At 49.0% G+C, this 18,352-nt stretch overlaps 1 protein-coding gene across 1 annotated transcript in view; it reads right to left on the reverse strand.

Annotated features, from left to right (window-relative positions):
- TTLL11 (tubulin tyrosine ligase like 11) overlaps window positions 1–18,352 on the reverse strand; it is a 193,253-nt gene that overhangs the window by 18,400 nt on the left and 156,501 nt on the right. Inside the window, 1 exon segment of the mRNA XM_079789791.1 lies at window positions 10,607–10,713. Coding sequence (XP_079645917.1) covers window positions 10,607–10,713 — 107 coding nt within the window.

Raw genomic sequence — 18,352 nt, forward strand, 5'->3', positions numbered from 1 at the left:
ATGCCCATAATGGACTTGCCAGTAGACTGGACATGGCCAGAGAAAGAATCAGTCAGGCTGGAAATATGTCAATAGAAACATCACACATTGAACTGCAAAGAGAAAAAAGAATGCAAGAAAGGAGAATGTCCAGGAACAGTGGGACAATGACAAAACGTGTAATATACGTGTAATGGGAATACCAGAAGGAGAAGAAAGGAGACAGATTATATGAACTAATAATGGCTGAGAAGTTTCCAAAATTAATGACAGACCCAGAAAAGGAATAAATGAAGGCAAAATAGAATCTTTTAATTTTTCTTATTCTTCATTGATCTAATAGGTTACTGTTCAAAGTAATAATAGCAACAATGTATTAGGTGATAATATTTTAGGAATAAGTGAAATAAATACTATCAACATTGTGAGGGGCAGGAGGGAACAAATGGGAATAGTTTTATCACAAGACACCTGCACTTTCTATGAAATGGCATAGTGTTATTTAAAAATGGATTTATTATAGTTGGAAAAGTGCATTGTAAACGCTAGGACAACAACTGAATTAAAAAAAAGAAATATAATTGATATGTTAAAAAAGAAAAATAATGAAATCATATAAAGTGCTCACTTAAAACCAGAGATGGCAGAAAAGAAGGGAAGATTGGAAAAAAAAGCAATGAACAAGTGCAACAAGTAGAAAGCAGTTGTAAACACGGTAGCTATTAACCCAACTATATCAATTATTACTTTAAATGTGAATGGTTTAAATATATCAATTAAAAGACAAAAATTATTTTTTAATTGGGGTGGATAAAAAACAAAACAAAACTCAACTACATGTTGCTTATAAGAAACCTACCTTAAACACAGACATAGATTAAAAAGTAAAGAGATGGAGAAAGACAGATCATGCTAACATCAGCCAAAAAGCAAGTTGGAATCACTTTTTCATTTCAGATAAAGCAGACTGCAAAACAAGGAAAATTATCTGGGATAAAGATGGGCATTACATAATAATTGAGGGTCAAAATACATATAAAATTGATAGAACTGCACAGAAAATAGACAAATCCACTATCATAGTTAGAGATTTCAACACCCCTCCATCAGTAATTGACAGATCCAGCAGGCAGAAAATCGGTAAGGAGATAGTTGAAATGAATGGCACCATCAATCAACTGGATCTAATTGACATTTCTAAAACACTTCATCCAACTAGAGCAGAATACATATGGAACATTCACAAGACACTACATTCTGGGCCATAAAACACACCTTAACAAATTTAATAGAATAAAAATCTGTTTGTTCTCCTACCACAATGCAATTAAACTAGAGCTCAACAACAGAAAGTGAACGGGAAAGTCCCAAAGTATTTGGAGATTAAGTAGTATATGTCTAAATAACATATGGGTCAAAAATAAGTCTCAAGAGAAATCTTAAAATATTTTGAACTAAATAAATATAAAAATAGAACTTACTGAATTTTGTGGGATGCAGTGAAAGCAGTGCTTAGAGGGAAATTTATAGCATTGAATGCATATATTAGACAAGATAAAATATCTAAAATCAATCATCTGAACTTCCACCTTAGGAAACTAGAAAAAGAAGAGCAAATTAAATCCAAAGTAGGCAGAAGAAAAGAAATAATAAAAATTAGAGTATAAATCAATAACATTAAAAACAGGAACTCAATAGAGAAAATGAATTAACAGAAAAGGTGGGTCTCTGAAAAGATCAATAATTAATGTATTAAGGACTAATTAGTCAGGCAACCCAAGAAATAAAAAAAGAAGATTTACTAGACTATTAATTAGTAATTTAAAATTACTAACATCAGAAATAAAAGAGATAATCACTCCTGATCCCGTGAACATTAAAAAGATAATAAAGGAATATTATGAATAACTCTATGCCCACAAATTTGGTAACTTAAGATTAAATGGTCCAATTTTTTGAGAGATTCAATTTACTAAAACTCACACAAGGAGAAACAGATAATCTGAATAGGCTTATGTATCCATTAAAGAAATTGAATGAACAATTAATAACTTTCCAAAAAAGAAAGCACTAGGCCCTGATGGCTTCACTGATAAATTCTACCCAATATTTAAGAAAGAAACAGTACAAATTCTCTGCAATCTCTTCCAGAGTACAGAAGCAGAGGGGAACACATCCTAATTCATTTCATAAGGCCAGCATACGCTAATATCAGAACCAAATAATGGCATTTCCAGAAAGGAAAACTATAGATCAATATCTCTTATAAACACAAAGCCAAAATCCTCAACAAAATGTTAGCAAATTGAATCAAACAATGTATAAAAATAATTCTACACCATAACCAGGGGGGTTTGTTCTAGGCATGCAAGGCTGCCTGAACATTCAAAAGTCAAATGATGTAATCTTTCACAACAACAGGCTGAAGAAGAAAAATCATAGGACCACATTGATGGATGCAAGAAAAGCGTTTGACAAAATTCAACACCCAATCAACCAAAGCAGCAACCAACCGACCAAACAACAAAAATACCTCTCAGCAAACTAGGAATGGGGGGAACTCCTCCACTTGATAGAGAATATCTATAACACACTATACACACTTGTTAGATTGGCCAAATCAAAAAACCTGATAATACCATGTGCTGACAGGATGTGAAGCAACAGGAACTCGCAATGATTCCTGGTGGGAATATGAAATGGTAAGGCCACTTTGAAGACTGGCAATTTCTTAAAAAGCTAACCATAGTTTTAACATACAATCCAGCAATCATGTTTCTAGGTATTTGCCCACATTTGTTTAAAATTTATGTTCACCCAAATCCTGCAAATGAGATGTTTATAGTAGCTTTTTTCATAATCGCCAAAAATCAGAAGCAACCAAGATGTCCTTCAGTAGGTGAATGGATTAAAAAACTGTAGTGCATCCATCCCATGGACTATGGTTCAGAGATACCAAACACAGCTCTGCCCAGCGCTTAGGGATGCCCCAATCACCGAATTGGGCTCTTGGGCCTGGGGACATTTTTGGATTGACATGGTCCTTCCACTGTCAGGAGCTTGTGACTATTGTCACTTCCCCAGACAGCACAGGACGGATCTCAGGACCCAGTGCCAGCTCTGCCCCCAAGCACCTCTTTACCCCTCTGAGCCTTGGTCTCCTCCTCCCTAAATGGAGTCCTGTGGGTAAGACTGAGCCCACGGGAGTATGAGCAAATGGACTGGAAAACTGTTTTGTAATCTGTAAACCATACGCACGTGCCAGGAACAACTATGGTGGTTAAAACAAAGAGAAAAAGAGCTCCCATTCACTTCCTTACTTACTAAATCCTTACAGCAAGGCAAGGTGGATGTCACCCGTTCTACTTTAAGAGAAACTGCAGCTGCTAGAGCTGAAGTGCCCCCTCTTGGGGCTCCCAGAGGGAGATGCGGGGTATTGAACAGCCTGTCTGCCTCTGTTGCTCATGCTTTTCCCACAACACTCCATACTGCCGCCGCTATTCCTGCAAGATCTGGAAAGGGTAAGCAGCGAGTCTGAGAAAAGGGGACTGCTGCATAAAAAACCATTCCTGTTTTCCTCTTCTCTTTTTAGGGTCCTGAGGCCAGACAGTGGGCGGGGCTCCTGGTCCCTGCATCCGGGAGGTGAGGAGAGGATGATGAAGAGCAGGCGCTGGCCTGACGAAGGGGCTGTGGTGTGAACACAGGGCTCCTGGAGGTCCTCACCAAGGGAAAGCGGAATTACAGAAAGCGCAGCCTGCCGCTAACGGCTGAGGAGGTGTCTGTGCGAGGGAGAGGGAGCTGGCGTTTCTCCTGGCTCACTTGCTTTTATTAAAATAATTCTGACACTGACTATTTGGTAAGCGTGTAGGGCGCACATCCAGAGAGGCCCATCTGACTCCAAGATGATTTCAAGGCTGAAGAATGTCACTTGTGCCAGACACGTCGTGTGAGGCGCTGCGTGCAACCTGCCTAGTTTATCCATGGTCCCCGAATTTCAGAGGGAGGGGGGCGTCCGTGTATGTGCATAAGCGAGGCTGTGCTGAACATTCCAAGTAAAAATACTTTCAAATATTTCAGTACCTAGTTAACCAAATACATTTCAGTGGGGCTCATTCCAGCTAATGAAAATATAGGAGGCAGGTGATCTGAAGTCCACTGAGGAAATTTGGGGAGAAACAGTAACACGACTCAGGCACCCACAGGATCAGCTCATTGTCAGGGTCTAATGCCTCCTCCACTGGACTTGGGTTTGCTGTGCACCTGCTGTGCCAGGCACAGCGCCAGGCTTGAGGGGGGAATCGTTCTTCTTCATGGAGGTTAGTCCAGCTTAAGGGGCAGGTACCACACTCTCATTCCAGTGTTGAATTAGCACCGTGATCTGTGTGGTCAAGGAGCAGGGCTGGATGCTGTTGGAGCCATGGGAAGGGGGACTAGCCCAGCTGGAGGGCTGAGGAAGGCTCCTGGAGGCGACAGTGTATGCAAGGGGAGGGGTTTCCTGCACAGCCGAGTGCCTTCAGTGGAGGACCTCCAAGGTGGCCGGCCACCTGGCGGGAGCGAGCGTGTGTGGGGCTACTGATGGCCTGTGAGTGGGAAGGGGTCCAGTCTGCCAGGCCCCCACTCACTGAGCTGGAGTCATGAGACCAGTGACTGCAGGCAGCTGGTGGTCGGCTCTGAATTGAGAGGTGATGTAGAAGAGGGCTGGTGGCCAACACGGTCATCCCAGGGCAGTCAGCAAGTGCCCACCAGTGTGAGAGCAGACATACGGAGGAATGGTAAAGACTGGTCTTCAGAGACCACGGCAGGACCAAAGAGAGACTGGTCCTGGCTGTTCAGGCCTGCAGCCCTGAGGCCTCCTCGCTGCATGTCCTGCTGCAACCCAGCCTTCCCGGGCCTCTCAGTCCCCACCGCCCCCACTTGTCTGAGCTGCACCCAGGGGTTCCTGTCCTCAGCCACACAGTGTAGGTCAAAGGGGCAGCCTGGCACTAGGCTGTTACAGCAACAGTCCAGGCCAAGGCGGGAGGGCAGTCTTGGAGAGAGAGGTGAGGAGGGCCCAACACTCTGTCGGGCACCAAGGGATGTCTGTTGCCACCTGTCCCATCCCTCTCCCAGGCTGTGAGCATCTCAAGGCAGGCACTTCTTCCTGTTTGCTCCCAACACCTGCAGGCGCCTGGCATAAGTGTCCAGGATGCATTTCCTCAGAGGGGTGCAGTGAGAGTAACAGGGTAACAACAGTAGCAGCCCCCGCTTACTGAGCGTTCCCTGCGGCAGACCCTGCTCTGAGTGCTTCCCACGCCTTGTCTCGCTTCATCCATGTCAATGATTTCATGATCAGCTCCACTTCACAGAGGGCGCGCACAAGGCTCAGAGGAAGGTACACAACTTGCAGAGGCTACATAGGGAGCAAGTCATGGAGCCCAGGTTCGAAGGCAGGCGTGGCGGCTCCCAGAGCCCCTGGCTTTGGTTATATTGCCAGTCAAACCGAGGCAGCCCCAGGAGGGAGGGCACGGAGCTCAGGCATTCTTCAATCAGTGGAGGAAATATTTCTTATTCGGTCAAAACGTCTATCAGACATTAAGCCATGTCACTCTTAGATTTCTCTCTGTGAACAAGGGATGTGTATATGTGCTCATGTGTGCTGTGCACGCATACAGGTGTCCCTCACTCATGTTCACATGGGTGGTGGTGGTGGGGGGGGGGACTCTCCAGTCTACTTTTTCTTGCTTTGCAATCTTGTTCTCTTGGTTACTTGGAGGGACCTTTAGCTTATATCTTAAAACAGCAAAACATCTGGCTACAAAGTGAACACAGTTGTTAGGGGGCAGAAGCCCCAAGACATTGGTCCTGTGTCAGATGCCCAGGTGCTGGGCTCACATGTCCCCTTCGCAAGTGAGATGTTTGCCTCTCAACCAGAACACCACCGACCCCTCCTTTCATTGCCCAATCTGAATGCTGTCCTCGTCTCTCAACAGAGAAGTGAGAGGCCACTCTGGGAAGAGTTGAGAGCAGAGTCTCAATGATGAGGAGCAGCTCGTGAGCACAATTTATATGAAGTAACTTCAACTTCACTGACAGACTCATTTCTTCATTTGATGCTGTGCAACCAGAGGCTCCCACACCCCAGTGGTGCTGATAATGCCCTCAGTTGGATTCCTGTGTTTTGCTAGAAATGCTAAAATTGGAAGTTGAAATCTTTAATTTTTTTAAATGACAATTACACTGGCCTGTTGGGGAATGTGAGGTTGCGAATTACTAAATTCCATCAACTCCTGAACAGTCACTGACAGTCTAACAGGGAGGAAGGCAGCCTGCTGAGGGACCATGAGCACCGGATGCAGGGGAGGGTCCCTTGGGTGGGAGCGGCGGGGAATGGGCTGGTGTCGTGAAGAGCCACCTGTTATATGTGGGTTACTGTCAGGTCTTAGCTCTTGTTTTGGGTGGTGAGTTAGGGAATGCTTATGCCATTATTAAAGGTAAGTTAACTAAATAAAAGTAGGCTGTGCATGGACCAGGATGGAAGTATCTCATGAACCAAGGATTAGGATTAATCCAATCCTGTGCACCTGGCCCAATGAAACAAAAATCAATAGAAAACAAGCCTATTCAAAAGGATGGTCTGAGATTTAGATTTTAGAACGTGCATGCCTTTTCTTACTAGTTCTTTCCCCCTCACTGCTCTTTTTACAAACCCCTTTTCTTCTCCATTTCAAGGGTAGGTTCATAAAGGTTCAGGAATCAGGTTAACCCCCTGCGTGGGCACCGAAGTCTCATCAGGGCAGTAGGAAGGTCTGGGCTACCTTGTAGAAAGGGGACGGGGCATGAGCACTTGGACACAGCTGGTGTGGGTACTGGGTGATGATCTTATCCAAACTGGCTGGCGTTTTTGGCTGGACAGTGAGGACAAGAAAGGGAGACCCTGTCAAGCAGATCACTGCTACTCCAAGCCCTGGTTCCCACACTCACATCTCCCTGCTTCGGGGATGCGGGCATTTTTTATTTTGACATTCGTCTGCTCATCAGACATTCACTGGACACCGAGCGAGATCCTCTTGCGTGCTCTGGGCCATGTGCTAGGCCCTCAGGGATACAGGACACATAGTGAGTGCCTTTTCTGGGTCACACATCATGCCAAGTGCTTTATACGTGCTCTCGCTCTTAACCCTCACAGCATCTTTCCTCTGCTGCTTTTCTTTGTGCTCTGGCCCTGCCTGATCCTATGTGTCAACTGTGCGTCCTCTGCACTGAGAGGCTACAGAACTGGGAATAATGCAAAGGCAATGGGCAGGCTGCTCTTGGTTGAAATCCCAGCATCCTCTCATTAAGCCTCAGGTTTCTCATCTGCCAAATGGGAATAAGAGCCCTTATCTCATAATAAGCATTCATAACAAGTATTTTTTATTTGTCACATAGTAAATGTTCAGCAAATGGTCTCTATTACTATTCTTTTTCTTGACAGTGGGATCTACAAATATGACTTCTCTTGATATATTTCCATAGGACCCAATACCCGCTAACATGTTCAGTCCTTGCTTGTGAATGAAGGAGTGTGTGCCCTTTGAGAATGAGAACCCCTGTTCCACCACTCTTCTGACTTCTTTCTTGTCAGCCCCACAGCGGCTCTGGAACATGCACCCACCCCTCTGGCCAGCACTTAACTGAGACGCCTGGACCCAGCACCATGGGGGGAAGGAAGGACCCCCTGGTCTCCTGCTGACTCGCCAAAAGGAGAACCACCACTCAACCACCATGCCTTCCTTTGCCATCAGTCGCTTCCTGGATGGTCCTAAGAACATGGAGGCATCAGAAGCTCCTTCTCTTTGGGAATCAGGGCGTTGGACCAGTCTTCTCAGGGGGCAAGGACTGGGCACCAGCCAGAGACGGCAGTGACCCTGAGATCACCGCACAGACGGGCTCTCATTCCTGGCTTTCACGCCCAGCCCGCACTACCTCTCCCCCAGACCCTGTCATTTCCTTTCAGAAGCGATGGAAATGGGGCACAAGCTCCAGCGTGAAGGAAGGGGAGACAGGCACCTGGACTCCGCACCACCTCCCACTCCAGTTCCTTCCTGCACAGGTCTTGTGCGCTGAGAGTCGACCTTTCACCTTCCTGCCTCACAAGCCCCACCCCTCCTCAGTCAATCAAAGGATGAAGCACTGCTTGGCGTCGCCCTGGATTGGGGATGGTGTCCTGGGCCAGAGGCCATGCACTGGCTATGGATATTAGACAAGTCGCTTTTGCTCATGGAGCCTCGGGACCCTCATCTGTAAAATGGGATACGCTCACCCCCTCACAGGCCTGGTGTGAGGGTTAGCAATGATGTGTGCACCTACAAGACCATCTCAACACTGTAGCTATTACTATCACTACTCCACACTCTCGGCTGAGGCAGGCGCAAGGCCTGGAGGGTCCCAGCCGGGGATTCTCTTGTCAGAATGCGCTAAAAATAAGTCTTTTTCTTATCTCCTTAGCTTGGTCAGCAGACCCCAGAAAGCTGGCAGACCCCAGAAAATCTCTCCTTGCCTGAACTGTGGACACCCCCCATGGATTCCATGTCCAGGGAGCAATTTAAGAGGCAAACAAAACAGGAAAAGCTGCTCAGAATTAACAATGGGCCAGATGGTAATGCTAGTTTGAAGCAATAAAACATGATAAATAGCTTCCTGCGGCAACTCCTGATCAATTTCAATATTTAATAATTCCACTGCCACCCCACCCCCTCGGCTGCCCCCTTCCCTGGGATCCTGCCACCACTCCCCGCGTTCAACTCACAGAGCAAACACTCTTTACTTTCTGAAGGCGTCAGCAAAAGCTGTCTGCTCAACTGTCACATGAGCGCTCTGGCCCCCGAGATGGTAATTAATCTGCCTACCCTCCTGTTGCCAGGGAAGCTGCGAGGGGCGCCCACTGTGGAGACGCACGGGAGTGCTCACCTTGTGGGTTCAACGATGTTGCTATTCCCCGAGGTCTGCTTTTGAATTAAAGCAAGGCTGGGAGCTGGTGGTCATCCTACTCTAGGACCAAGTAGTAGGACAAAGCAACCGAGAAGGGGCAGTGGCAGTGTGAAGTGAGGGCCTGACCTACCAGCCATGTCTCTGAGCCTCAGTTTCCCTCTCTGTACAATGGAGCTAACCACACCTGTCTCCAGGAGGATTCTAGCCAGTGCTGCACATGTAAAGGGCCCGGCAGAGGGCGTGGCACGTAGGAAACACCCGACAATGGATGGGCAGGTGGGAGCATCATTATCAACTGTGAAGCCAATCAGCAAACGCAGCCTGAGCACCGAGCCTGCAGAAAGGGCCTGCTGGTCCCTGTGTCAGGAGGCTGTGGCCCAGGGCAGACCACAGGTGTGCGCGGGATCTGGCAGGGAGCGTGTGCTGTCAGACGGCGCACCCCAGATTCTCCCTAAGGGGTGCCTACTAACAAGATTAACTGCCAACAAGGGCTCTAATGGCTTTCACGCCCCTGACACAGGAGGCCTCAGCACCTAGAGAGCAGGCATCGTTGGCACCATTTACAGGAGAAGAACGGGATTAGGAGGTGAAATGGCTTTTCAAGTTTACATCCTAGAACAGGCAGAGTCAGTTCCAACCTGGACCTCCCAACCCCACTGCATGTCTTCGCCACCAAATCACAGGAGCAAGTTGCTCCCAGGTGCCCCTCCTCTGCGAGTCCCTTTCGGAGGGAAGCCGGTGCCAAGGGACCGGAGCTGCCAGGTGAGCTGAGCTGCAGTTTACTCATCTGTGAAATGAGCCCGGTGATACCTTCTACACGGGGACACTTATTGAGGGGTACGCATGAAAGCACTTTGTAACTTTGTGATGAGCGGTACAAATGTCAGGTATGGTTATTATGACTTTGTAGAAAAACACCCTTTATAAGGAAAAAGATCAGAAACTCATCCACCTAAAGGTGGATCCTTCTAACTGAAGCCTTGACGCCATGTAACCTGGAGGCTCAAGTGGAAATGTCCGTGTGACCTTCAAGGCCTCAGCAGCCCCTGCAAACCCACATCCTCCCCTTCTCCCCTCCCTTCTCGCTCCAGCCCACCTAAGCCACTTGGGGTTCCCAGAGCCTTTCACAGGCAGCACCCTGCCGGAGGCGGTCTGTCCCACCCTGTGCATCAGCTGATGGCATTCCTGGCTCTCCAGGACGTCTTCTGCGGGTGTCCCTTATTAGGAGCGCCCCCTGGGTGCCCCGAGAGCCTCTCCGTGCTTCCCTCCCACAGCTCATATCCCACGGCACTAGTATTGTGCTCTCATCTGCCTCCCATTCAACAGCACATTTTTTCAGGGTGAGAACCGAGCACTCTTCACTCTGGTCCATCCAGGGCCTGGCCCAGCATGTGTTCAGTGAGTGTGTGCAGAGGGAAGAATGAATGAACAGGTGACAGAGTATTCCCAGTATGAATAGAACCAAAGCCTTAAGCAAAAAACAAGGGATTCTACTGGGGGAATTAGAATTTGGGTGGGCACAGCCTTGTAGCAGACAGTGCCCCTGAACTCAAATTCAGCACAATCCCTCACGCTGTTGGAATAACCTTCCTCCTTCCCCCACCTTGACCCCGAAAGAGAAGGAATAGAAAATGTACTGAATTCCCACGGGACATGGTAGAGGCCAGTCGCCAGGTACCTGAATCCCGCTGGTCCAGGGTCATGGAGTTCCATCTCCTTGTGATGTCGATGTAGAGGATGTCCACAGCGGCCATGGACAAGCTGCTGCTGCTCAGCTTGCAATTCCTGTAAAAGACAGGAAGGACACGTCACTGCTGGGCCAAACTCGTCCTGTTCTGTCTTGTGTCCAGGCCTCTGCCTGGGCTGTGTCCCTACATGGTTTTCTCTAATTATATTCAGGTGCCTGGACGAGGCTGGTGCTCCTTATACGACAGGCCTTCCCTTCCCAGGGCTGGAGCTAAGGAAGGGTACATGGCAGGGAATGGTGGGAGAGAAGGCTGGAAATGTAAGTTGAGGTTAGATCATGTGGGCTCCTGTATTAGCTAATTAGGGTTTTAACAGGCTGCAAAGAGCAGTCATCTGTAATGAAGTGTGCGCACCTGTCCCTACACATCCATGTAGGTTTCTGTCTGCTCTGCAGAGGAAATGGGGACTCCACATTCCAAAACACACCCTACACGTGTCTTCCCTTTCCCCTCCGCTGGTCTCTGCAGAGGGAAGGAAAGCTGGGCCTGCAGTGCCGTGTTCTCCGGCCAGTGCCCCACAGCTGACAGAGGCATGCTCAGGTGACCCAATGATAACAGCGCGTCACCAGCACCCGTGAAGGCATCACTGCTGTGCAGAAGCGACCCCCCCCCCCCCGCCCCCGCTGCAGGAAACACTCACCAGGAGAGTCCTGGGGCCAAATCTGCAGATGGGCTCGAGGCCTCTGCACTTCACCCATCTGTCTGTCACCCAGAGATTTTACGTGGCCCAAGTCAGCACTGTAAGCCCAGGACTCACAGAGCAGAATGGCAAGGATCCCCACGCCCTTGTGTGTGGGCTGAGGCAGCATCGCTGGGGACCCCTGATGCTCATTCCTGACTTTAGGGGAGTCACCTGGGAACACAGGAGGAGGGAGAGGGCAGGGCTCTGAGCTTCAGATGGCCCCTAGTTTAGGAGCAGAGAGGCCAAGAGAGCCAGGTTTTCAGTCTGACGTCAGCAATGGTGCGCCCTGTCCAAGTCACAGAGGGTGTTTAGAATCCTCCTCCTCCCCAATTGTGTCTTATTTGTTGGTGTGTTTTTTTGGTCTGGAAATGTGGGAGGCAGTCTGGCACACAAAAAAGAGCACGATTTGGGCATTCGACAGACCAAGACTGAAATCCTGCGACTGTGGGTGATTTACTTAAACCTCCAAGCCTTTATTTGTTGTTCTCTAAATGAAGATAATACCCGCCCACATGGCTGATGTGAAGATGGGATGAGGAGCCGGCATGGTGCCTGGCACCTGCTTGGTCCGCGATAACTCTTGGTTCCCTCTCTATCTCTTTCCTTTCTCCTCTCCTCCTCCAGAACTTGAACCAGCTCGGCCTGTGAGAGGTTGCCTGCGGCTGACCTTGTGGTGAGTGGCCCTGTCCAGTCTGGAGAAACGCTGCTGGCCAGTCAACGTGTGGGTGCAGGGCTCAGCTCCCCTGGCCTGGCCTGTGCTGTGAGGAGAGTCCCAACACTGGCTGTATTTGCCTGAAAGTCCTGAAAGCCAGACCCCTGGGCCAGCTGTCCATTGGCCGAACTACATTCAATGCTGCTTTCAACTTTTCCAAACATGTCCACATCCATCGCCCCCCAGGTAATGATAAAGGGGTTCTTTGCTTTTCCATTTATCATCATTCCTTGTGAGACTATCTCTCTTAGGAACCCGACAGGCCAGGGGTTGATTGGCAAGCAGGATTTGGGCATTCAGAGGCCCCTCTCCAATCCCACGCACATCCCTAACAAGGGTGCCGGAAGTGTGCCGGCAGGTGCCTGGACGAGGCTGGTGCTCCTTATACGCTAACACACTCTCTGGCTTCTCCCCGCACCTCCCTTTCTTCCCCGCCAGCCCTGTGCATGTTTCTCAAGCCATCAATTCACATCCGCTTCCTCCTGGGCTGGCTCCATATTTCAATCACCAGTCACCGTGGCAGACTTCAAAGCACATCAGCGCACAGTTATTGAACCTCAGTAACAACATGTCAGTGGACGCAGTTTGTCACGTCCCCGGTCACCACGATGACTATCTCTACTGGGTTCCCTGGGGCGGGGCTCATCTCTCCCCAGGTATTCCAACACCCTGCACGGCTCCCTTCCAAAGCTTCATCAGGAACTCCACGGTTTTCTCTAATTATCATATCAGTGTCCTCTGGGCTCCCTGCTCCCCCCAGGACAGGAGTGCCGCTGCTTGCTCTGTGGGTTAATAGAGTATAAAGAGTGAAACCGAACTGACCGCTGGTATGTAGTTATTTTTTTTCCTGACAGGTGGAAAATAGAAGTGTCGAACTTTTAGCAGGAGCTGTAATTTACCAAAAAGAATTCTCCACTTATCCCTTTTCCAAGGAAACTCGTTCTCCCTGGTGATGTCGGCAAGTACAGTTGATCGCAACATCTGCTGCGGGGATGGGAGGAATCCATGCTGGCTGCAGTGGGCAGGAAGTGTTTTAAAAGGATTTTGATTCTGTAGGCAATTTTGGGAGCACCATCTGCATGCCAGGCCTTTTCCTGCCTATTAGCTCTCTGGATCTTTACAACTACTCTACGAGGGAGGTATTCTTAGTCCCATTTCAGTGATGGGTAAGCTGAGACTCAGCTAGAAATTACACAGCTGGAATCCACATCAAGTCATCCCCTGGAGGATAGAGTGGTAGACTTGGGAGCTTTGAGGAGACGTGGGGGAGGTGGCCCAGCCCTGGGCCCCAGGAAGAACCCAGATGCAAGACACAAAGTCTCGGGGGCCGGTGGGGGGGGAGCGGGGGAGGCAGGAAATCAGGAGACTCTAGAGAGCCCACGCTGGGAATCTTTGGGATATAAAGCTGGGACAATGACAGGGTCACTGGGATACAGGTCCTCCTAGATTCGTATCTGTGGCTATAACTTTCTCAATAGACATTCCAAAAGGGAAGGACTCTGGGGGTCAAGACTTTAGAATTAATTTTCATTCATCCATCCACTCAATGCAGACTTTATTTTGTGTCCACTACATGCAGGTAGTATTGTGGGCCCAGTAAGTGATGCAAAGCCGAGTCAGTCTCGGGTACCACTCTCGGAAGTGGAAGTGGCCTCGGAGCCTGGGGTAAAAATGTGAAGCCTTGGTAGCCCTGAATCCTTAAGAACAGTTTCCCTTTTTGTCCTGGGATGCAGTTCTTCAAATGACTAAAGAATAAATTCTTCAGTAAAAGAGGAGTCCAAGCAATATGGTACCATGAGAAGCCAGAAAAATTCCTAAGAAAAGATGGGCTAGCAATGTACATGGGAAAAGTGAGCTGTGCAGCCAAACGCACAGGATCCTGAACCTTGAACTTGCTGTGTGACCTTGAGCAAGGCACTGACACTCTCTGCATCTAAATTTCCTTATTTGTACAAGAATCAGGCTACTCACCATACGAAGCTGTTTTGAGGACTAGCTCAGTGCCTGGAACATGTGGGGAAGTGGCAAATACTCCCAGCCTTCCTCCATGATGCAGAACCAGCTTGAAGAGATGTTTTGTTTTTAGAATCAAAGGAATTTGGGCACAGATGATGGGAGAGAATCACAAATCATTCAAGTTCATTAGGATCCCAAGTATAGAAGGATTTGAAATGATCATCCCCATTTCCTTTCAACAACTACCGACACCTCATGGGAAATTTAGACGCCAACTTTTTCCACTCCATAAAATCCTATTTATAGAATTTCTTTTGTGTTCATCCTTCTCTGTGCAGAGAGGGAGCTTATTTTTACCTGGAGACGTGTCTATAAGGTGGAAGCTAACAAATGATCAATATTTGTTTTAAAAAACACAAGCCACTATCTAAACACCTAGGGGGCGAGGGGAAGCAGCTCCGGTTAACAATGCATATAGCATATTAAAGGCTATTGCAACCCCAGGTGTGGACTCTCACAATATTGCCAGAAAGAGGTCATCAGGGAAGAGGGGGATTTTCAAAGTCATGGAGGAGTTAATGACAGAGGAGAGGCAAGACTCCTTACGCTTCCCTTCTAGAACATTCTAACACACCATGTTGCCTCTCAGAAAATTACCCCCCCCCCCCAGCTACCCATTATGAAGCCTATTAATATCTCCTTTTGAGAGAAGGGGGCAGAATGGGGAAAAAGAGAAAACCATTCTCTAATTTAAAAGGAGATCAGGATCAGAGACCACGGAGGGATGAGCGGGGATCTCCAAGCAGGACAGTCTGCACGAAGCAAAAATGCTCAGAGTGTGGGGCAGCCGCCTCCATTGTCTAGAAACCAGCCCAGTTGCGGCAAACTGTTTAGTTATCAGGCTCCAGAGATGGCAGTGCAGTGTGTGGGAACTGATGTCAAATCCTGATGGAGGACACGCTCGGAAACCGTGTTCTTAGTGAATTACACAGGACGCCCCCAAATTAGCAATCCAGGCGCAGGAAAACAACACAAATGCATTTCCCTCAAAGGAAGCTGTCACACTGAGGAGCCAGATCATTTCTGTTTCTCAGAGAAAGAGAAGTCTCCACACCCCAGCAATTATTATGAAATAATAATAAAGAGGAGACAGAGAAAGAGGCACTTAATTCATGGTAATTTGTGCTACTCTTATGTGCCTCCCGAGGAGATGACAGGAAAAGCTGGTTAGACAGTTAAGTCTAGACAAGAAAACGACAGTTCGTTATTCCTCATTTCCTGGTGGAAGAGAAAAATAGGACATGGCCGGACCGGCATTAGCATAACTCACTCCTGAAACTGCTGATCTGTGCAGCACACTGTGAGCGATGGTCACTGGAAATAAATTCAGCGGAATGTTGGCTATTTTGTTCCCTCCAGTTCTGTTCGAGGAACGTGGAGAGAGAGTGGTGGTAGCGATGAAAGCCAAGGGCGGCCTCTGCCCTGTGTGGGCTCTGAACGGAGGCTCCGTCTGTCCGGCCAGCGTGTGTCTCCCGAGCAGTGCTCCAGAGAAGGCACTTGGTTCAATTTGACATATGGCATAAATATTATTAATTCATAATGAAGCGAAATTTAAACGAGTACAAAGGAGAGAGAGAATAGTTGTTAGCAAGAGAAAATGCTTGTTGTTAAATTTAGCTGGCAAGGCCGAACATACTCAGATAAATCTGAAAGCAGAGGGTATTGTCTTTCATGATTAAGTTGCTGTTGGGATCTCTTGGTACATTTGAAAAAGGAAAAATCTATTAACAGCCGTGCAACGTTTTCTCCGTTTCTTCCTGCATCTTAATTACTCAGGACATTTGCTGCCGGGTGTGTGTGTGTGTGTGTGTGTGTGTGTGTGTGTGTGTTGGGAGGAGAGGGGGACAGGAGAGGGGGAGGTGGGGGCGGCTCACTGTCTGAGCCCGTCTGCTCTGCTGCCGCTCTCCCACCTGCAGACATCACTATCCCACCTGCAGACGTCGCTGTCCCACCTGCAGACATCCCTATCCCACCTGCAGACGTCGCTGTCCCACCTGCAGACATCCCTATCCCACCTGCGGACGTCGCCGTCCCACCTGCGGACGTCGCTGTCCCACCTGCAGACGTCGCTGTCCCACCTGCAGACATCCCTATCCCACCTGCGGACGTCGCTGTCCCACCTGCAGACGTCGCTGTCCCACCTGCAGACGTCACTATCCCACCTGCAGACGTCACTGTCCCACCTGCAGACGTCGCTGTCCCACCTGCAGACGTCACTATCCCACCTGCAGACATCCCTATCCCACCTGCGGACGTCGCTGTCCCACTTGCGGACGTCGCTGTCCCACCTGCAGACGTCGCTGTCCCACCTGCAGACGTCCCTATCCCACCTGCAGACATCCCTATCCCACCTGCGGACGTCGCTGTCCCACCTGCGGACGTCGCTGTCCCACCTGCGGACGTCGCTGTCCCACCTGCAGACGTCGCTGTCCCACCTGCAGACGTCGCTGTCCCACCTGCAGACGTCGCCATCCCACCTGCAGACGTCGCCATCCCACCTGCAGACGTCGCTATCCTACCTGCAGACATCAGCTCTCTTCTCACGGTCACTGTCCTCCCTCTAACACACACTAACACAGATGGGGAATGACGGCTGCAGGACCTAACAGTCTCCAACATCACAAATTCATTTTTTCATGCAAATGTCCTTAATTATAGAGAACAAAGGGATGGAAAAGCATAAAGCTGATCACACAGAGACAGATCTCTAGCGATATTTCTGACGTCACCCAGTTCCAGTCTGAGCGCATTGTAGGAATCTTCTTGGCGAGAACCATTCCCCATTGCTTTCTTTTCAGGGCAGTGTGTGGACACAGCAGTCCTCTTGCTGTGCTCCTGGCTTCTCACACCGGAGCTCACACACCCGTGCTCTCGAGGGCAGCCGCGCTTTCACTGAACCCCCATAGGGTTTAAAAGTTATTTTCTGAATGGCCAACATTGATATACGTATATTGAGGTTCTACACAGAAACCAGTAGTTCTAGTTTCTCCCGAAAAATCACAAGCTGGTGGCTACTAGCCCAGGTCTTTCCTCCCCGCGGGTGCGCTCTCCAGGCTCCAGGCCGTGCTCCCCTCCTTCTTCCAGGTCAGTCACTGCGCTTGGGTGGCTTCCCGCCTGCTCCTGGAGCCACCGGAGATTGTGGTTCCTATGGTACACTAGCTTTTCTAATCCCCCCATCTTCCATTTTAGTTGAATTTTATTAGGAATAAAAAGGAAGCATTCAGTTTCCACCATCAATTTAGCCTGATGATCAACCTTTCCTAATTTCTGAACATGAGCCACTCATGAACGCCATTCTCAGGCTCTCCCCGTTGCCTGGACTGGGTAGGCCTCCTTCACTCGCAGGCAAACTCCGGCTTATAACAGTCCAAACCTGCCTCCTCTGGGGGGCCTGCCTTGATTCCACCAGGCAGAGGAAGGGTCCCCTCCTCTGTCCCCTATTCTGTCTGCTACCCCATGGCTCTGCCCAGGATTGCATTTATTGACTTGTTCCCTGTGTGCTGTCCGTTAGACTGAGAATCCCCTGAGGGTAGGTGGGGTGCCATTATTTGTCTCTGATTGTCCTATGGCTACCGGGTGCTTGGGAGAAGTTGTTAGGTCAAACCAGACACTGTCCTTCCCCACACGAGGCTGAGACAGAGCAGGTCTCCCAGGGCCAGTCCCCTGCAGCGCCCAGGCTGTGTCCACATAAAGCCGAGCCATCCCTCACTCTTGCGGGTCTTGAGTGGACCCTTCTGTGCAGCGGCACAGGGGCTGGGAAGGGTCCGGGAACCTCCGGCCTTAGCTCCGGAAGGTCTGAGCCCCTGGACGTGTCATGTGAGAGAAGACTGCGCACCCTCATCACTCCCCTCTGTCCCTGCACACTCCACGGCACCTCAAGAGCCCTCATGACGTGGGGCCCCTGTCACTGAGCTGTTTCCCTAGGTCCCAGGCCACAGCAATCACAAAGGGGCAGAGAATGTTTACCTATTTTTCTCTTCCTCCTCCTCATCGTCACTATATTAGGACAGCAATATATACAGAAAAATTCTATTTCCCAGCTTCCCATGCAGATGGCAGTGGCCAAGAAGATAGATGAAATGGAAGTCATTGAATATAGCTTCTGGAAAGCTTTGGAAAGGGGTCTAATTCATTTAGCAAGAGGCGTTCTGCACATCCTCTTTTCTTCCTTCTTTCTGCCTGGAACTTGGCCATGATGGCTGGATTTTGAGCAGCCACCTTGTGACCACAAGGCAACTCTGAAGCTAGAAGCTCATGCTTAGGCGGGAT

Source organism: Cnephaeus nilssonii, assembly GCF_951640355.1.
Source record: "Cnephaeus nilssonii genome assembly, chromosome: 14".
Taxonomy (NCBI): domain Eukaryota; kingdom Metazoa; phylum Chordata; class Mammalia; order Chiroptera; family Vespertilionidae; genus Cnephaeus; species Cnephaeus nilssonii.